Source organism: Penicillium subrubescens (genome assembly GCF_028828155.1).
Source record: "Penicillium subrubescens strain IBT 31985 chromosome Unknown utg000003l_segment0_segment0, whole genome shotgun sequence".
Lineage (NCBI taxonomy): Eukaryota > Fungi > Ascomycota > Eurotiomycetes > Eurotiales > Aspergillaceae > Penicillium > Penicillium subrubescens.
Genome location: NW_026643153.1, coordinates 934,409 through 955,471, shown reverse-complemented (window position 1 = coordinate 955,471; position 21,063 = coordinate 934,409). Strand labels below are relative to the sequence as shown.

At 48.6% G+C, this 21,063-nt stretch overlaps 4 protein-coding genes across 4 annotated transcripts; all 4 read left to right on the top strand.

The window, feature by feature from the left end:
* Positions 1 to 2,013: 2,013 nt before the first annotated feature.
* On the top strand, positions 2,014 to 2,412 carry N7473_004420 (uncharacterized protein; the record flags this gene model as incomplete). Its single annotated transcript, XM_057150360.1, has 1 exon — positions 2,014 to 2,412. The coding sequence occupies one exon, from the start codon at positions 2,014 to 2,016 to the stop codon at positions 2,410 to 2,412; it is 399 nt and encodes a 132-aa protein (XP_057010470.1).
* Positions 2,413 to 4,163: 1,751 nt separating this feature from the next.
* On the top strand, positions 4,164 to 4,932 carry N7473_004419 (uncharacterized protein; the record flags this gene model as incomplete). Its single annotated transcript, XM_057150359.1, has 4 exons — positions 4,164 to 4,281; positions 4,391 to 4,619; positions 4,677 to 4,694; positions 4,752 to 4,932. The coding sequence occupies 4 exons, from the start codon at positions 4,164 to 4,166 to the stop codon at positions 4,930 to 4,932; spliced, it is 546 nt and encodes a 181-aa protein (XP_057010469.1).
* Positions 4,933 to 9,945: 5,013 nt separating this feature from the next.
* Positions 9,946 to 10,411, top strand: N7473_004418 (RNA recognition motif domain-containing protein; the record flags this gene model as incomplete). The annotated part of the gene is made up of 4 exons (XM_057150358.1): positions 9,946 to 9,968; positions 10,024 to 10,096; positions 10,172 to 10,278; positions 10,330 to 10,411. The coding sequence occupies 4 exons, from the start codon at positions 9,946 to 9,948 to the stop codon at positions 10,409 to 10,411; spliced, it is 285 nt and encodes a 94-aa protein (XP_057010468.1).
* A 765-nt stretch (positions 10,412 to 11,176) lies between these two features.
* On the top strand, positions 11,177 to 11,604 carry N7473_004417 (DUF3759 domain-containing protein; the record flags this gene model as incomplete). Its single annotated transcript, XM_057150357.1, has 3 exons — positions 11,177 to 11,192; positions 11,248 to 11,382; positions 11,438 to 11,604. The coding sequence occupies 3 exons, from the start codon at positions 11,177 to 11,179 to the stop codon at positions 11,602 to 11,604; spliced, it is 318 nt and encodes a 105-aa protein (XP_057010467.1).
* Positions 11,605 to 21,063: the final 9,459 nt, after the last annotated feature.

Here is a 21,063-nt window from a genome sequence, read left to right as displayed (position 1 = left end):
CTTGTCGTCAAGCGGAGCCAATTCAAAACGCGTCTGGCGCAACCAGTCGGCCTGACTTAGCCTGCGTCGCGCTAATCACCGCTGCCACATCCCTCTCTATATAGGACCGAAGGTTTGCCATATCTAGAGCAGGATCAGCGCACTAGATCGACTTGGTTTTCTGAGATGGCGCCACAGTACAAGAAATAGAAGTGCAGTCTGTATACATATCAAATCTCTAATTGCAACTACTCGCGGCGATACTCACCTGAAAGCCATCTCGAGAGAGAACCAACGCCGCCGGCTTAAGACCCTCGCCGTGACACACCACAAGACGGTCGTAGGCGTCTTTAGTTGAGAATCCCATACCAAGGGCATTGATAGGGAGTCGCATACAAGCATTTGCGATAGTGATTCGACCAGTCCTTTTTTCGTACCGGATAAAACCTAGGGCGCGTCGATCGTCACTTTCCGCTAGCCGACCGGCAAGGTTACGGTCGGGAACAATAATTGAAAGACTACCACTGTAGTCTTCCAAGACTGGCTGGAAGCTCTAACGGTCAAGCTCGAATCTTTCTATAAGGGCATCTTTCCTGCGTAAATCAGCGCTTGTCCAGTGAAGGAGGCTTATACATACCAATTTTGATACAATTCTCGAAAAGCATTTGCTTGTGTCCAATCTTTCATGTAGCCGGGAAAAATTCCGAAAAACTACGCGCCGGGAGGATAGGCATATAACGAGGGGGGTTTTCTGACTTTCGAGTAGCTTATATTCAAGCTGCTCGTTTGCCAGGACTATAATGCTATCATCCTCGCAAGCGTCGGCGCTGTAATAGTGTGTCATTCTTGAAAATCAAGCTTGCGGATCGGGTGTGAATTGGGATTGGGAAGAATGCCAACCGGGGTAGGATAACACTATTTATGTTGTGCCTTCCTTCCGTATTGAAATCACATATCTACTAGAAATGTTGAGCAACAGTGCTCTCTCTATCAAAAAGAGACAGTTTAAGGATAAGAAGCGCTTGGCTCACTAACTTAAGACTTGGATGTCAGGATTAACCAGCGAACGCTGTCGACTTGTCTGCTATGAAATTGATGCTCGACGTTGACGGTGGGTCTCGCCTGTTACAGGCGCTGCCGTAGGCATTGGTGACAGCGTTGAGCCAATGCTTTCCTGGTGTCCAGTCAACAAAGAGTCAACATACTTGCAAGCTATTTAGATAGTATACTCTGTGACACCGCACTTACTAGTGACTTAACCGAGCCTGCAGACATACGTTCGCACAAGCGATTTCAGTCTAGGAGAGGAAAAATTGCTCAGCGGTTTATAGCATTGCATCTAAGTAGAGCGTTTCTGGCTCCGCTTAGTTTGACCTGCGTCCTGTCTATGTACAAAGTTAATGGACTGACTTCCATTCTTCTCACTCAGCCTGAAGCACAACACAGACTATTTGCTAGGAATAGGTAGGGCTAACATAGATGCTGGGCCATTCTAGAAGGGACATGAACACCAAAAAAGATTCTCCAGCTTTTTTCAGCCGTTCCTAACCTGACATTGGCCCCAGGAACCCAATGCTGCTTCCAGGAGCATGGTGAATTGTCGCGAGGAACAATCCTGTTGGGCTGTAGGAGCGCAACGGAGGCCAGGATTCGTCACGCAGACTCCGGGGAGCCTCGCCTACCCCTGGGAACATCTAACTAGTCTATTCCCTCACTGTTACCACATTAAGGGTTGCTCCGTGGCAAATATGTTTTATAAATAATCTCCGACCTTTCATAGATTTAGCTTAGGTATAGAAAGGCGACCTGAATATTTATTACTCTTGAGGATTTCCTACCGAATAAGTTACAGCTGGTTACCAGCATGAATAGCTTACTCTAAATTGGTACTGTATTGGCAGGTATTGTGAAATTTAATTCACCCAAGCTTCTCTGTTGTGTAGCTAGCACTGGTAAAATGTTGGAATTGAGGGCAATCAAAATATGTGGTATAGTCGGAAATCCCAACGCCGGGATGGCCACGTTGGCTAAAGCATGTGGAACCGTTCAACATCAACACATCAACACCATCAACACATCAACATCATCAACACCATCAACACCATCAACACCATCAACACCATCAACACCATCAACACCATCAACACCATCAACACCATCAACACCATCAACACCATCAACACCATCAACACCATCAACACCATCAACACCATCAACACCATCAACACCATCAACACCATCAACACCATCAACACCATCAACACCATCAACACCATCAACACCATCAACACCATCAACACGTCAACACCATCAACACCATCAACACGTCAACACCATCAACACGTCAACACCATCAACACGTCAACACCATCAACACTTCAACGCCATCAGTACCAGTATCAACACATGACCAATCTTTCCCCCTATTCATAATTGCGTGTGAAATAAATTAGACTGCAGTAGTCGGGTTTCTCACCTACTACTGTAAACGGAGGCTGTTGGCCCAATTCACTTGACACTTGACAAACAGGAAAAAAGTCATTCCTGCTGGCTACTTTATTATTCTGTTCACGTAGTCCGATGGATCAGAGCGGTAAATGGGATGATAATGGCTGTAAGCAATTGGAAAAGTAAAGTAGTGTACTCTGTATAGTTCAAATTAATATAGAGTAACTTCAGGCACTCGTCCTTAAAACATATTGAGCATAGTAAAATTACGTGAATTGACCTAATTGGTGCGACCTAAAAGGATGCCGGAGCCCCAAGTACTTCATAGCAAATGCTGGTGGCATTATGCCATGCTTAGATGGTTGGACCTTGGGCTATTGCAAAAGACCGCCTCACTATCGGCATGAGACGGGAGTACCTCGTGTTATCTCCAAGAGCATGTTATCTCGTTGGGCTGTATTCTGGTTGAGCAAGACTAGATACATTACCACGTAGGCTTTATGATGAAATCCCCTGCTGAATAATATTCAAAGACTTTGAAATGCCTTGGATTTTTCCATCACCCAAAGCGTGCCTGAAGATTCAATCACTAACGCTGTTGATCGTATTAAATAAGCCGTCTTTGCTCACAGACCCAGTGCACATAGTTCCAGAGCTTGGAAAATGATCGATTCTCTCGTCCATCGCGACTCGGTGAATATGATTCATGAGCTGCAAAAAGAATAAGCCTTGAACCAAAGAAAAAGTGAAGATCTTCTCATACCAGATAACGATGCTTCGGCCGACGGCGGTTCTTGACTCTTGACGCCGTCTGGCGCAACCTCAGGAATGTCATGGAGCCATCGTCTAACATTTCCGCAACTGATAGAATCACTGCTCGAAAGATTGCATCGTGTGTTGCTGGTGGCTCTCAGACGTCGGGATTTTCCCCGGCCCTTTGAGGTTGTCGCCCGCCGCGACGGTCTGACACGACCAAGGCGACTTTTTCGTAGGATATGATATTTCTTCCCTCGTAAGGATTCAACCGACCGTTTCACCCCAAATTGGTCCAAATAGGCATCAGAGCGAGCGATCCATGGCAGTTCGCTGTTCTCCTCTACCAGGGAAGAAGGTTATCTTCCTCCCGTTTAGACCATGGTGTTGCACTGCGCGAGTACATGGTGATAATCTTGATCCCGATGGTTGGAGGCTGGTTATGACAACAAATAGAGGGCAGGTAGGTAGGCTTTGTTGAGCTTTAATCCTCTCGTTTCGCATCATCTAATGCCCGCTCTATTTAGCAACGGAGCGCCGCACAATTAGGTAATATATTCCAGCTGTTTGTTTTAGGTCAACGAAATTGATTGACAGAACCCGTTTCAACGTTGATAACACAAGTAATTCTCATCGTTGCTAAAAAGAACCGGGGGGACGTACTCCAAACGCCTTTGCCATGGAGGTGGAGAATGTAACGTTAGATATACTTTGAGGTCGAACCATGGGACTGAGAACAAATCATTTGTCAAGTTGATAATTGAACATCTCAACGGTGAAACGAAGAGTTTCAAGTTAGTGCCATTCGACTTCATGCATACATAGCTCTGTGCCTTTGCTGTCCGATAGGACGAAGTGCACGTTGAGTTTGTGGGACCATCAACGTTGACCTGAGAAAACTTCAGACGGTCTTAAACTGATTACAACATGCGGTGCTGGAAATGGAAAGTTTGGAAAACCATGTGATTTTTGGCTACAACTCAATGGGCAAGAGTTGTGAATTAAAATCAAAAAAGTCAAACACTGTAGCTCGATTTAAAAATCTATATAATGGCCATCATCTGAACAACGTGAAACAAGAGCCACGCGACCTCTTCCCCGGTACTAGACGCCAACATAGGAGCAGTTCGAAAGTCTACGTATTCTGCACGACGGCCCGATTTTCGGAGACAACTACAACGTGCCCTGAGCCTGTCCTCTTTTGAAACAGAGGATACCCATAGTGCGTCAAAGTCATCCGCTAGTGACACTACCGAGGACCAGCTATCAATTCACTCGGAGAACGATGGATCTAGCGTGCAAAGCGGCAGTGTTGGTCGTAACCACGAGGCCCAGATTGATCCTGCGTTGTTTTCGACTGCTCGGGATGTGGAAAAGATTGAAGGTCAGAGAGATCTTCCTGAAGATCGCGACATGATTGCCTTGGAATGTGTTGCAGAGTGAGTATCACAGCCGTGACCTTTGAATTACTTGCGCTAAGATTGCATTTGGCAAAGGCTAGATGTCCGAATGAAGTAAGCCGACCTTGGGTGCATTATCTGAGGGAATTTGTGCGCTAAATGTTGACACAGGAATGTGGAATCCTCCATGAATAACCAAGAAAGCTTGAATGAATTGGTCCGCGGCGATTTGGCGAACATCCTCAGTCGCTTGGCTATTATGGAGGAGAAAATCAGCAAGGCTGACCCAGACGAGAGGCGGGCTTCGTCGGAAAATCGTCAGACCGAGCGAAGACGGGTTTCGAGGCGATGAACGAGACCTGTTTCAGTCGTCAGCCTTTTGCTGCTCCAGAGATTGACCTCAATAATTGTGACCTCGCTACTTTGTGATTATAAGGACTATCATACATTTTGGTTAAAAGACTGGTAAAAATCGATAGTTTAAGTGAATTGACGTTCTGAGTATGGCATTCGCCGATAGCTGATCTATAACAATATTGCGAACTCATGCACTGCATCTGGAACGCGAACCCTTGTAAAAAGGGGAAAGGATGGGGTATCCAGAGAACGGCGAGAAATGGAACAGGAGTGAGGAAACTGTATACCGTACCATAAAACTTTTACGGGATCGTAGATCCCGGCCGATCATGATTACTGTCGAAAGTTTGAAAGTATTTCGGGCACTTTGCCGGGCGGGGAAGTACGGAGGTTAATAAGGATCACGAGTGCAAAAACCCCAAATGGTGGCTTTTGACGGGCAGAATTCCCTCTTGGCCGTCATGCTTATACCAGTCTAGCCTTATCAGACCTAGTGTAATATGAAGTAACGTCTTTTTCTGCCCCATTCAGCTTTGGTCTTCGCAACGCTCACGAACAGGCCTACCGTCCTTTTGATTGGCCAACTTGTCTTCCTGCCCTTCGACTCATGAATGAACCATCGAACAAGCTGAATCCTTCTAAATACCATTCTTTTCGCAAAAGAAGCTCCTGTCTCCTCTTTCCGACTACGTCAAGACATGCAGATTGAAGTGGATTGAGTCTCAAAATCGCACCAAATACCACCAACCTTCCCCAGTCCTTCCACGCCGTCATACTGTCTTCTGCTAATTACCCCCTGTTTGCCCTCCAGGTCTCCGAGACAGGTCCTGACGCAGAGCACCGTAACAAGCTATGGACAGACTCCGGAGGGTCACTTAACTAATCCTCACAATCTTCTGTTGGAATCGGGAAGCTCAACGCGTTCCTATTGGGGGGCTAACTCCTAATACAGCTGACTACGTCGGGGCGCTAACCCGAATGGGAAGGGAGAATCCTAACATCTTCAGTCACAACACACACTCATGTGGATAATAAGTTTATCTACCGAGTTACCTCCGTCGATCCCACTTTTTTCCTGGACACTGATTGGCTATCCGAAGATCCCAAGAGCGTAGTGGCACTGCTGATCGGCTTATATTTGGATAGTGGGCCGAGATGCTGCATCGTGGCGCGGGAAACTAGCCTTCCTGGGCCTGTCCGGGCTCGTTATCCCACGCGCTAACGAGTTTCGTCGCAAGGCGGAGCACTGGATACTCATCCAATTGGTCATGGAGGAAGGCACGGCGGCGGAGTTCGAGGTATTGGTTGACTGACTTCTCCTGGTGCAAGTCCTCGGGATTGAAGCCATTTCCAGGTTCAGAAAGCTCAGCTCCAATCTGCTGGAGTTGCTGTTGACACCGAGGACGTCAGGGGGTAAATACTCATCTTTATCCCAGTCCCGGACATCCTCTCGTAGCTCCCGAAGTAGCATAATTTAAAACACTATTATTCCAGGCAAAAGGAAGAGCGTATGTAGATCTTGAGCCAGTCAGTGCGTTATTTCGATACTACTCCGTACAATACCCTGAAACGCGGCGGAATAGAGGACATGCGCGGGTAGAATATATATACGTCCAGGATTTCTCAAAGTAAACTTTCTACGTCGCACCAGTTGGTCAGAAGTGCCATTTAGGTTGTACAAGTTCCATATATTATCCGAAAGAGCTATGTTTTGGGAGATATCATGATATGAAGTTGCTATGCATGCATTTATTATTTCAAACGCCCGTGGGTTACGTTATTCCGACCAGGAACTTTGTACGCCTGTTGCACGCCATACGGCTAACCTAATTAGGGTAGGGCGAACAGGATAAATAACGGGCGGAAAAGGAGGCGGTATACAGATTGCCCAATAATATTGGATTTTGGGGTTTTTGCACTCGTGATCCCTATTAACCTCCGTAGTCGGCCTGACTTGGCCCGCGTCGCGCCGATCACCACTGCCACATCTCTCCCCACATGGTAACGTAGGCTTGCCATGTCTAGGGCAGGATCGGTCTACTCGATCGACTTGGTTTTCTGAGATGGCGCGACAGTACAAGAAACCGAAGTGGCGTCTGTGTGCATGTCAAACTTCCAATTGCAACCACTCGCGGCGATACTCACGTTGTACCTATCTCGATAGAGAACCAGGGCCGCCAGCTTGAGACCCTCGCCGTGACGTCCCACAAGATGGTCGTGGGCACCGTGGACATCTTTGGTTGAGAATCCCATAGCTAGAGCATTGATCGGTAGTTGCATGCATGGATTTGCGATCGTGATTCGACCGGTCTTTTTTTCGTACTGAATGAAACCCAGTGCGCGTCGATTCTCAATTTCTCACGCTCCGCTGGCTGGTCGGCAAGGTTCTGGTCGGGAACAATGATTGAGAGATGGTCACTGTGGTCTTCCAACAATGGCTGGAAGCTCTGACGATCAAGATTGAATCTTTCTATTATAGCGTCCTTCCTGCGTTGGTTAGCGTTTGTCTGGTGAAAGAGGTTGGCACGCACCAATTTTGATACAATTCCCGAAAACCATCTGCAGCATCCAGTCCTTCAAGTAGCTGGGGGAGATGCCGAGATACACCACGCGTCGCGGCGCTCGGTATGTAGCGAGAGTGGGTTTCTGACTCTGGAGCAGCTCGCGTTCAAGCTGCTCGTTCGCCTGAGCCATCAGGCTATCCTCCTCGGTAGCGTCGGTGCTGTGACTGGTTGTCATTCTTGAATATCCTGTAGGTGAATCAGAGTGAGTTGGTTTTGGGAAGAGAATTGACTGGAGAAGGGTGACAGTATTTATATTCTGGCTTCCGTATTGAACCCGCGAAATCTATTACAAATGTTAAGCAACGGTCATCTTTGTATCCTACAATAACAGTCTTATGATGAGGAGCAAGTGGCTCACTTCGTTGAGACTTGCATGTAGGATTGACAAGCGAACGTCCCAGGCGCTCAGTCGTTTGAAGTTGATGCTCAATGTTGACGGCGTGGCTCACGTGTTGGAGCTGATGCAATTGGCGTTCGCCCACTCCTTTCCTTGTGCCTGCTCAACATTGAGTCAACATGCAAAACATTTGTTCAGTGTGTACCTTGACACCGCATTTGCAAGTAACCCAAATGAGCCTGCAGAACTGTGGGCACACAAACGGTCTTGCTCTGGGATAAGCAAATTGCTCATGGTTTTCAGGAACACAGTAGCTCACCAAGGAGGAAACTTCTTGGCTCCACACAGTATGACCTACGCAATATTTACAAAGAGTAATAGACGGACTATCATTCTTCTCACTAAGCACGACGCGCAAGACGGGGAGTTGCTAGTGGTGTGTATGCCTTATGAAGCCTTTGGGCCGTTCTAGAAAGCGTATGGACTTCAGGGAGCCAAGCTTATTTGGCTCGTTTAACAGTTGCTAAAGTCAGCAGTGGTCCCAGGAATCCAATGCTGTTTCGAGGAGCAGGGTATATCGTCTCGCTGTATGTGCAACTATCTCGGCTTCAATCCTCCAAAGGTCTCCATCTCCTGCAGAAACTCGACATGCACGATCTTCGATTCGGACCCGATGCTCGACTGTTAACTGAGATGCAGAGACTCCAGGAACTCGAAAAGGAGACGATTGCTGATTGGCAAAAAACTTCAAAGATATGATGCCGTGCCCCACTGTAGGAGAATAATTCAATCACGTAGCATCTTTTTCGGCTTCAAACTAAGTGGTCATCATCTCCCGCAACGACTCAACACAAAAGACGTTCAATTCAAACCTAATACTCACGTGCCACACGAAATACCCGTAGCAACCTTTCCTGAGGGTCCCCGTCCCTTTAAATAATTCCACTTTAACTTTACGGATATATTTCTGCATCCCTGCTCATCCCTCCAATCACCCCTTACGCCACACGGTGCTATGCGACTTGTCTTGCATATAATTGCATCATCCTACATCGCGTAACTTTCCCGCCCCTTATCCGAACTAAGCGTTTCAACTTTCATGTTTTCTCTCAAATCCAATTCACTTTTCAGCCCGTTTCGTTTCAGGGCCACAGCGTGCGACAGCGCGCGTCACCAGTATTGCATCCTAACGCTCTGTTCTCTTTTGCTGCTCTGACTCTCCATGCTCTCTTCTGATTGCTGCCCCGTCTCTATACGCTCTCCTCTGATTGCTGCTCAGCTGCTTTCCATTCCTTCCTCCTTAGGCTTCATGCTTCCCATACTCGTATTCTACCTCTGTTGCTTTTCTCCTTATCTGGGGACCCCGGTCCACCTACCTATCTTGCTGCTTCTATCTTCCCATTAGGTCTCGATTGCTGTTCTCGCTCCATCGTAATAGAATAAGAGAATCACCTATTGTCATTTATTGCTCCACGATCTCCAGTTCCGACCTGATGTACGATAAGAATCCACAGAACCTCAACCCGGCCCAATGTTACTGTGCAGGCACTGTTGACGGCAATAATGCCATATTCCTGATTTCTGAGCATGAAGAGCAGACGGGACCCCCCGTCCCGATGATAGTAGGACACGGATAAAGAGTCATGGCCGAAGGGAAGGAACTTGAGGTCAATGACAACTGGCCAAACCTCCGCCAGTTGCCCACGGCCCCGCGGCGCCTCACAATTTCAGAACAGTCTGAGATGTGATGTGTCCATTTTGCCGATCAGAAAATGTAGGAAGTGTCGGTGTGGACGTAAGATGATGCAGACTTATCTGTGGGGCGTGTGTAGCCTTGGCGCTCACCCCTAAACAAGTAAACGTGAAGCACTCTTAGTGATGCACGCTAGACATATCCCATTTCAAAGTGCATCAAGTAATGCACTCGCCTCGCAATTCTGAAGGCCTACGCCACTGCAACTTTGATTCGTTGGCTCGTTTTTCATAATTTACGACAAATGAATATAGGACATCGTCGCTGGCACGTCTATTGGAATCTTTCCCCAACTCGCTATTAGTGATAATAGCATTTTGAAGAAAATCGGAATAGTCAATACCTTCATTGACAATGTCAACTAAACTTTATGTTGGGTAAGTGTTTCAATCTACGAGTAGACAATGTTCTCTGATCTTTCTCGATGGAAAGGAACCTCCACTGGGCTACCAACGACGATTCTTTACGAAATGCATTTTCTGAGTACGGTCAAGTTCTTGATGTGGTATGTATAGCTCATCACTGACTCACTATGCTCTTTAGCTGAAGTGTACAAGCAATATATGCTAACACTAAGTAGACCGTGATGCGCGATCGCGAAACAGGCCGGAGCAGAGGCTTTGGTTTTGTGACGTTCTTAGATGCACAAGAAGCAGATGCAGCTATCGCAGGACTCAACGATCAGGAGTAAGTGGCATGAATGCTCGAGACACCGAAAAAGGCTAATGACGTTTGCAGCCTTGATAGTCGACGGATCAGGGTGAACTTGGCGAATACCAGGCCTAGTGGCAGTGGTGGCAGGGAGTGGGTGGTTAGTTAGTAATCAAGTTTATTGACCCTGCCGAGCCCTATGGGCTATGAAAGACAATACGGTTTCATGAGCCTCAGTTCCTAAATACATCTTTTGATCGTTCGGATCCAGGATCCTCGAATTCCCTTTTCCTCGCCCCATTCCGCATATCTGCGCAGGGCATTCGAGTAGTACTCATCACAGAGTATTCCTCTAGAGCTACGATAACTGGCTAGAGGGGCCTGTAGTTTTCTATACGTTCGTGGCATTCTTCGCCACCTCAAGCTGGTTGTCTGGGGGAACTAGGTGCACTAGGAGTCTGAGGACCACGCTTGACAGAACTAGTAAAGTTCAAGCGTTTTATGGTGGATGTTGTGTCGGCGGCGGGAATCCAGCCGCTACGGACCCTCATGTCCTCCCGAGGTGGAGAAAGGAGTGGCTGCGGACCAACCAAATAATATCTCTCTTACTAATAACATCCCTCCCTGCGCGAAATACCCTCTACTCTAGTTGTGCTAGGCGGATGTAAACGCGACTGCGTGCGACCAGAGAAAAGTACGAACGGCGGGTATAATTCTTGCAGACCGCAAGATCATCAAGCGTCCAATTAATTACTGCCACATTTAACCCCTCATAAAAAGATGACGTTATAAGGTAGCTATGCGAATGAACGTAAGTGGGACAATGGCAACCATAAAAAGCCACCCCTACCCCACACCTATTGTCAAAAGTTGATTTCATCACAAAACCCTCGTCTAGTAGCAACCACCAAGCAAGTTTTCCGAACCACAAATTATGGGCTGCTTCAGCAGTAAGATATATACATCTTTCACATTCCTTCTCATCGCAGCCTCTGACCGCGTTAGATGACTCTGTCCAGGCAGAGGCCTACCGCCAAGTCAATGATTCATCCGATAATGCTGAACTTTCTGTTGAACTCCTCGGCGCTGCCGCGTCATACCAGGCGATGAAAGAATACGAAGATCACGTCGCGAGGAATGGTAGACTCCTCATCCTATCATACCGGTGAAAGCCAATAGGAGTAACTGTTTCCAGGAAAACCCGATTCCTATCCGGAGGCTAAAAGCCTTGCAGCCGCGTTTGTGGCGTCATCCCTTCAAAGGTTAATAGAAATAAAAGACCTCGACTGCTTTGACGCGAAGAAGGCACAAGGCGAGGCCGAAAACCACGTTGAGGGGTTCATAGCGGAAGATTACTTCTAGTCAGATTATGTTCAACTGCAAGACCTGAACTTGAGTCTTGATGGATTTACCATCATACATGCTCAGTGAATCACACCTGAAACTGCACTGTACTGCCCGACTTAGGATGAACATAATTGACATATCCATACAAATGTTCAAGTAGCTTTCTGGGCCTTTACCGAAATCAAGTGTTCGACCTTCACGCTATCACTCATCTTGGTCTGTTTCGTTTCAGGGTGTCAAAACAGTTTACTTACAGCTGCCTCCTATTGGTTCCCTTCGTCCCTCGCCTTTCTTTGTGTTCTGTATGTAATTACGGGGTTCCGAGACAACCCTTTCAAGTCACTCTCGAGTATCCCATGGATCCTCTAAGACACGGAGGAATTGGTCCCATCCACACATCAACTATGGACCAACTCTGCAGATGTTTATTTAACATGCCCTGAAACGAAGGAACGTAGTGAAAGGGTTTTACAACCCTGCGCGAGCTGCCCGCAACCCTTCGCTGCCCGCTCACTGCCAACATCTTCGTTTTTCTCGCTGCTAATTGGTGCGTTCTCGTGCCAAGGAATGCTCTTATTGACTGCCAATGCGCTCGTCTCGTTTGCTGCTGCGACTCTCCAGGCTCTCTTCCGATTGCTGCACTGTCTCTCCAGGCTCTCTTCTGATTGCTGCTCGCCTACTTTTCTTTCCTTCCTCCTTAAGCTTTGTGCTTCCCGAATTCGTATTCGGCCTCTGTTGCTTTTTCTCCGTGTCTAGGGATCCCGGTCTTTCCGCTAGTCTGGCAGTCGGTGGGCTTCCAGCCTTCTCGCCTTTCTATTATGATTCCGCCCTTATTTGTCCTGAGCATCCTGCAGATAGTACCATTATGCACTCGTGCGCACGGCGACGTGTTCGTCTTCTACTATATGAATGATCAACACGGATCTCTCTCGCTGGCCTCAACTTTTTCGTTCCGCTCCTCTCCCAGTGCGCCTCGGAACGGGTGCCGTTTGCTGGTTTCAAGTCATCTCTTCTCTAATGACATCTCTCCCTGCGCAACGTACTTTCTGCTCTGGTTGCGCCAGACCATGGCGCTCTACACAGTTTTGGTCCTGCGACAATTGCCGCAGGAGGGCCTCTCAACGGGCGGTCAGAGCCCGACAGCTTTCAGTTACTGTAGGCAGGAGGAATATTTTAACTGGGCCACCTCCGCCTCTAACTTCCCCTTCTGTTCCTGCCTTTTCGACGCTACATTTTTCGTGCTCTACATGTGCGCGCCCCTGCCGGTCGTCGTATCATAGGACCTGTAATCGCTGCCGCCAGGCAGCTACACGGAGGACGGTAGCATCGTACCAGGTACTGGGAGTGGTCCGTCCTTCTTATCTGCTGCATTTTTGACCCTGTCCAGCACACACTGCAGCCCGTTCGAGACCCTGGAACGTCTTTGCCTGCAGGGGGTTCTACTTTAAGGCCTCTGGCCCCAGTTCCGCACACGCCGCATCCTGTTCATGATCCTGGAGCATCCTTGCCCGCAAGGACATCTCCTTTGAGACCTCTAGCACCAGCTTTCCACGTACCAAGTCCTGTTAACGACAATTCTGTTCATGATACTGTAGCATCCTTGCCAGAATAGAGATCCCGTTTGCGGCCTCTGGCACCAGTTCCTCAAGCGCCGTTGGCTCCGCCTCCATCGTTCGATATTCTAAACGCTGCGCTTCGGCCCGTCCCTTTACCATTATATTCGAGAACAGGGCCGGGAACCCAGAGAGTGCTACTTCCTGCAGGTCCTTTGCCGGTGTCCTCCCTACAGCCGCCACGGATCTCACAAGCATCTCCCGTCACTATAGAGACAAGATACTATCCGAATCCTTTACAGGCCACGGTCAACAGGGAGAGAACGGTAGATTTGGAGAGGTTGCTGGCCAATTTAGATCGAGCGGTATGTTTCCTGCGTGCTGAGCTAGAGGCTCGTGCCGTCGCCTCCGATGCTTTTCCCCCGGACATCTCCTGTTCGCATATACGAGCATCCGTAGCCAGATATGAGGATGAGATTTCTGCGGCTGCGAAGAGATGCGTCTGTTGTTCGTGCGGGGAACTTGTCTCCGACACAGATATCTACCGCGCACATAATAAGGATCCTTCGCTGCTGTCACTGTTGGGGAGTTTTGATCCCTGCGGCCGACATAGTAACACTTGGAATCTGTGCTCGTCGTGCTATGCTTCGCTCAATCGAAATATAATCCCTAAGTTCTCTGCGAAGAACCTTGTGAATGTGACTCGGTGCCAGGACTATCCGTCTGCTCTAGAAGGCCTCACTCTGACGGAAGAATGTCTTATCGCAAAGTGCCATCCTCTCGGTGTCGTTTTGAAACTACGACCGGGTAGCCGCTCCTCGCCAATCAACTACCATACTCTCCGTGGCCATTTCATTGTCATTCCACAGGACCCAGAACCACTGCTCGAGATCCTACCAAGCCCGGAGTTAACGTTACATAGTCTGATCAAGGTGTTCTGGTTGGGTCGTCGACCTCCCGTAGATTCCGACCTGAGTCAATTCCTACTCGTACGGAGGGCGAAGGTTCTGGCAGCCTTGGAGTACCTTGTCCAACATAACCACCTCTACCGTAACACCACAATTAACCGTCCCATAATCGATGACTAGGGCGATAACTTTATCCCGCCGGACCTGCGGGATACCATCATCTATCTCGACGAGCCGGATCACCACGAGCGCGAAGGTTACACGGTAAATCTGCAGACAGGGAACTACGAGAACGATCTTCAGGCTACCCAGGATAGTGCATTCGGCGCGAGTGGCAGTAGCTCTTTCAATACCGGCTCTGTCGCCACGGACATAAACAGAGAACGTCAAGACCTGGATCGCCGCGTTTTGGACGCATTGTTCACCGTCGTTACGAACCAACCGGCCCTATCCAGTAAGAATACCTCAGCCAGAGAACGTACAAGAGGCACGCAGCCCCTTAACTATCGAAAGATACCACTAATCTCTTACACAATCCGTAGCTAAACCACCCTGGTAAATCACTAGACGGACCCTCGTTACTTTACCGCCGCGTTTCCAACCTTGTTTCCGAGAGGCATTAGGGGCTATCTCGATGAACGAACTGTCCCGGTGTCAATTGGAGCTTTTGCCGAGTGGGCTTTGCGTTACTACAGTAGAAGGTGCGTGGCTTTCCTTGAAAAAAAAATATCTATATAGATACTGATCTTTGTCTTTCCTTATTCCTGTAGGTTCGCACGCCACAAAACGTTCATGTACCTGCTATATGATGTGATCCAACTCCGAAAGTCGTCGCTAGGGAACACATTCCTCATTAAACAGCAGAATTGGCAGTCGGCATTGGACGATATCGCCTCTCTAACAGTGACCCAACTCCAGAATGCAGCGAAGACCATCGAAAGCGGCCAGAAGATTAAGGATCCGGTCATCCGACGACTGCTACGAAATATCGAGACTGTCGGGATACAAGTTCCGGGATCCTTCGCCCAGAAACTAAGAATGCGTTCTGAAATTCGAGGACTGATTGCACGGTATGGCATACCCGCTTTCTGGATCACTATCAACCCCTCTGACCTACGGAATCCTTTAGTCCTGATCCTGGCCGGCGTAGAGTACTCTAGGGACAACTTAGCCGCGGCAAATACGGCTATCCGTAAGGCCGCTGCTACCTCTAATCCGGTGGCAGTCGCTGAGTTTTTCTATCAAGTCTGTAAAGCTATCCTGGATAGCCTTCTCGCTACTAATACTGACTAGATCGGTATCCTTGGCGATCTCTCGAACCATTTTGCTGTTGTCGAGACGAATAGTCGAGGTATGTTATATCTCCACGGATTAGCATAGGCGCGAGGAAACCTGGCTTTCACTACTTTGCGAGATCGGCTCCTCCAGGATAGCGACTTTGCGGCTCGCATAATTCGCTACTTAGAGTCAATCATTACCCAAGGCGTTGATAAGAGTATTTTGCGAGACCCTAAAGTGAACCTGCCCGGCATGCCACCGTCAGCCAAAGACTTTGAATCCGATAAAGACTTCTATCTTCGACTATCGTATAACAGCAATTGTGTCGCTCGTAAAACACAAATCCATTCGAAACACCATCTCACCACATACTTCAAGTACCGGCAAACGGGACCCGGAAAGAATGCTTGTCGATTTAGCATACCTCGAGATCTAGTCCCTGCTTCTAAGATAGATAATTTTGGACTGATTCACCTCGCTCGAAACCATACCTAGATAAACCCGTGGAACCCCGCCATTACTAGTTGTGTTCGTTCTAATCAAGACATCTCTTGGATTCCGACGGTCTCCAAGTCTTTGTCGCTGATCTATTACATCACCAACTACGCCACGAAAGATAACGTCTCTCCCTAGCAGATAGTTACCAAAGCGGCTTTGTTAAAGCAATCTATTGAGAATACAAAGGTTGCTGAGCCACCAACAGCGACAGATCTCCGACTTCGAGAAAAAGGTGTCAATAATTTTGCACTACGCTGCTTTAATGCCCTCTCTCATAACCGAGAGATCAGTAGTGTGCAGGTCGCCAGCGTCTTGCTTCAGCTACCAACCTATTACACGATCAACTACAACTTCGTCCGTATCAACCTCTGGTGGCTAAGGCGTTATATTCGGGCAATCATTCAGCCAGATAACCTTAAAAGCGGCCCCTCTTCTGATCCCATAGCAGAAGAACCTTGCACGTATAAAACGGGCGACACCGGCCCCGTAAGCATCTTTAACAATTATAAGTAGCGTAAACCGCACCTGGCTCCTCTTTCATTATTTGAATACTACATACTTATAAAGACTAAGAATATACGCGATGCTGTTGCGGATAACGTAGACTTCGAACCAAACCATCCTAGATATAGCACGCATGTACAGCACTTAGCGCGCACACCGTCCCAGGTGGCCACCGTGACTTTCAATGGACAGCTAACGGAGTTCCAGGCCGCAGAAGACGCGATTCCGGGAGGCCATCCGAAAACGACTGCGATTATAAATGACATAGCTAAGATATTATTAGGCCTCTTTGTTCCCTAGGATCACTTAGTTGATCTCTTCCGCCGGCATACGACAAAGCGAGACGCCCATATTCAAGTATAGGCGGCCGTTGAACCAACCCTCCTATTTCACAACCGAGGATTTGCAAGAAACATCGAGTTGCTACGGAAGTCTAAGGAAGACTACTAAGCTAATACAAGATTGTGGAAGTCGGCGAATAGCGCAGCTAATTCATTTCACTATAACGTTGACGGGTTTGAGCCGGCAAATTTTGCTTCTAATAGCGACGAGAGCGATGAATGCTTTCAACTACGGGATAAGACTTTTAACACCGAGACGTTAATCGCCGCCTATCACTCCATCAGAAAGGCATAGCATCGAGAGACGCTGGTCACTAGACGCCGGATTCCTCCCTTGCTCCGCGCTATAACCCCGATACGAAGCTTGCTACTACAGAACCTCCTGCCGCTAGATATCTTTCATACTCCTGCTTACGAAACATCTAGCCTAAAGTACCTCCCACCATCCACTTTACAAGCATAGGAGGTTCACCTGAAAAGTTTCGCCAATCTTGATCATGAGGAAAGCACAGATCGTAATGCCACCAGCTTTAACTTCGCACTCGACGATTTCGATATCCAGATTGAAGATAGCATCTTAGAACCTACGCTGGTTAGCTTATACACGATCCCTGCTATAGATAACCTCCAGTCCCGGGTTGACCAGAGCCTCACTAGCGCCTCTCTAGCGTCCCTGGTTGTTAAAGTGATTCCCCTAAATCAAAAACAGCGAATAGTCGTGGAGAGGGTGCTATCTGAAGCTTTGGCCTGGGCGGACCATCCTTATAACTCGGCGCAACGCAAACAGACCCTCCTGTATGTTAGAGGTGAAGGCGGCACAGGTAAGAGCCAGATCATCAAGGCAATTAATGCCGGTATAAACCTTATCGGACGGAAACACGAGGTAATCCTTATAGCCCCAACGGGTGCAGCGGCTAATAACATTAGCGGGAATACGTACCATACATCCTTAGGGATCTCTATCGACCGCTCACGGGGAACTGCGATGACATCTCGAGTTAGACGACTCTAGTCTCGCAAGAACATCATGTTCGTGGACGAAGTAAGCATGATAGATCTAACCATGATCAAAGTTATTGATAATCACTGCAAGATCGCCAAATCCCTCGACAGATCCTCCACTAATCTTTTCGGTAGGCTTCCTGTCGTTATCTTCATCAGTGACTTTTTCCAGTTTCCACCTGTTCGGGGACCGGCCCTATAGAAGGAGCCTAGAAGGGGTAGAGATAAGGATAAGAACGGTCGGCTCCTCTGGTATCAGTTTAAACAGGTAATTATCTTGGATAAGCAAATAAGACAATCGGAAGATGCTCCGTTTCGTGATCTCCTATCACGAGCGAGGGCAGGAACTTTGACAGAAGCCGATCGAGCCTTTCTTAACAGCAAAACTATCACGTCCCTAGTCAGCCCGCAGTTAGAAGACGCCACCACTGTCGTGAAGTTAAACTCTCTGCGTCACCAGGTAAACCGCGTTCGAATTGAGCAATTCGCGCGGACCCGGTGTCAGAATGTATATGTCTTTCCTGCGCATCATACGCGGACTAGGTCCACCGGCCCAATAAACCTACGACTCCGTGCAGACGACTTGCTCCAACAGCCGGACCAAGGCACCAAGATCCCTTTCCCCGGGCTCTTTTTGTACACCCCGAATATACCTGCCGCCATACTAACGAACATCTGCACCCTACTCGGCCTTGTCAATAGAGCAGCGGGGACTGCTATAAGCATCGTGGTAGATCCTACTGGTGGGTTTGTCTTCACGTAGATAGTCGCGAACCTAACCCTCTGACACCTCCCTACAAGCCGAATTCTTTAAGATCGACGACCTCTATATCATATACACCAAACCACCTGCCTGCATTTTATTCAAACCGGACAAACCAAAGGCCACTGGATTTCAAGACCTTGAACCTTCAGTCCTGCCAGTCTTTCCACTAGAGCGATCTATCACCCTGAAAGGCTATTCGGTCCGTAGGAAGCAAGTTCCCATATGCCCGGCTTTATGCCTCACTGACTATAAAGTGCAAGGCTCGACACTTGTGGCTGCGATCCTCGACCTTAAAGATGACCCCACGATCCGGGGACAGGATCGTCACCGGAAGTATTGCTCGATGTATGTGCAGCTATCCCGACTGCGTTCCTCTAAAGGCCTTCATCTCCTGCAGAAACTCGACATACAAGACCTCCGATTCGGGCCTGATCCCCGACTACTAACTGAAATGCAAAGACTCCAGGACCTCGAAAAGGAGACGATTGCTGCATGGCGTGAAGCTTCAAACAATTGACGCCGTGCTACATCATAACAGAATAGTTCCTGCAACGAATCAACTTAAAGGTACTCATTTCAGACCTCAGACACACTTGCCAGACAAACACTTGCGCCAATCTCTACTAAGAGATCCAATCCCTTTTAAATAATTCAATTTGACTTTACGGATATATTTCTCCGTCCATGCTCAACCAATCCCCCTTACGCCACATGGCGCTACGCGACTTGGCATGCATATAACCGACTCATCCTGTTATCCGTGCATATTCGCCACGGCTTATCAGAAACAACCGTTCAGCTTCATGTTATCTCTTCGAATCCAGTTCACTTTTCAACCCGTTTCGTTTCAGGGCCACAGCGTGCGCAGCGCGCGTCACCAGTATACTACCCTGCGCGACCTGCCCGCGAAACTTGGCTGCGCTCCCACTGCCAAACTCGTTGCAGATCTTTGCAGATCTCGACGCTGGTTCGTCCTCTTTCCTGCCAAGAATTGCTCTCATTTGTTTTCTCATCTGCCTTCTTCGGCTTCGTGCTTACCTTTCTGCTTTATCACTTCTCAATGTCAGGGGTTCCTGGTCTCTTGTAGTTGAGAAGCTTCCGACATTTTGAAATGATTCCCTGCTTGTTGTTGCTTTATCCATGTTCGCCACGAATCCCACAGGTACGTGGCCGTGCACACGTCAACAGTTGACATCTGCGATTTCTTTCCTGTCTCTACATGATCATCCTGCTTCTTTCTCACTGCTCGATGCTCCTCCACGTTTCGCTTCTATGCCTACCAGCCTTTGCATCGTTATTTGAGCCTACAAAGCGGCGCCGTGTGCTCTTTCCAAATTTGCTGTCCAACAAATGCCTTCCCTCCTTGCCCCAACTACATTCTGTTCACGTTGCGCCAGACCGTGGTACTCCACACAGTTTAAGACTTGCGTGGAATGTCGCCGGGGGCTTCTCTGCGGGGGTTCAGAACGAGGCAACTTGCCGCCGCCGTGGGAAATAGTAGCCATTCCGTCGAGCAACATCCGTCTCCCAATTCCCCCATCTTACCTGTCTTTTCCACACTGTTTTTTTCCTTGCTCGATGTGTGCGCGGCCATGTCACTCGTCATATGATACTACGACCTGTTATCGCTGCCGCCACGCTGCTCCATGGAGGACGGCGGCATCTTCCACCGAGTCGGGGACGCTTCGAGCCTTGCTTCCTGCCGGTCCTGTGCTGGAGCCGGGCTTCCAGCCGCGACTGCCCTCACCAATCACCCCCCAAAAAAGGTCTAATCCGCCTCCATTACGCCCCACGGTTAAAAGGCAAGGAACGCTGGCCCAGCCGTCCTTCCAAGATAGTTTAGATAGAGCGCTCTCTTTCCTACGCGATGAGTTAGAAGGTCGGGCTGTCGCCTCCGATGCCTTTCCCCCGGATGTCTCCTGCTCACATATACGAACATCCATAGCCAGGTACGAGGACGAGATTTCCGCAGCGGCGAAGAGACGTGTCTGTTGCTCATGCGGAAAATATGTGCCTATCACTGATACCTACCACGTGGATATTGAGGATCCTTTGCTGTTGCTATTGGAGGGGACCCTTGATAATTGCGGCCGCCATGGTGACACTTGGGATCTCTGTTCGTCATGCCATGATTCACTCAATCGAGATGTGATTCCTAAGTTCTCTGCGAAGAACCTTGTGAATGTGACTCTCTGTCAGAACTTTCCGCTCGCACTGGAAGGCCTTACTCTAACGGAAGAATGCCTCATTGCAAAGTGCCATCCTCTCGGTGTCGTTTTGAAACTGCGACCGGGCGGCCATGCCTCGTCAGTCAGCTACCATGCCCTCCGCGGTCATTTCATTGTCATTCCACAGGATCCGGGACCACTACTCGATATCCTACCGAGCCCGGAGTTAACTCTGCATAGCCTAATCAAGGTGTTCTGGTTAGGTACCCGACCCCCCGTAGATTCAGACCTGAATCCATTTCTGCTCGTTCGGAAGGCGAAGGTTCTGGCGGCCCTGCAATACCTTGTTCAACATAACCGCCTCTACCGTAAACTCACCATCAACCGTCCCATGATTGACGACTCGGCCGATGACTTCATCCCGCCAGAGCTGCAAGATAATATTATTTTTCTCGA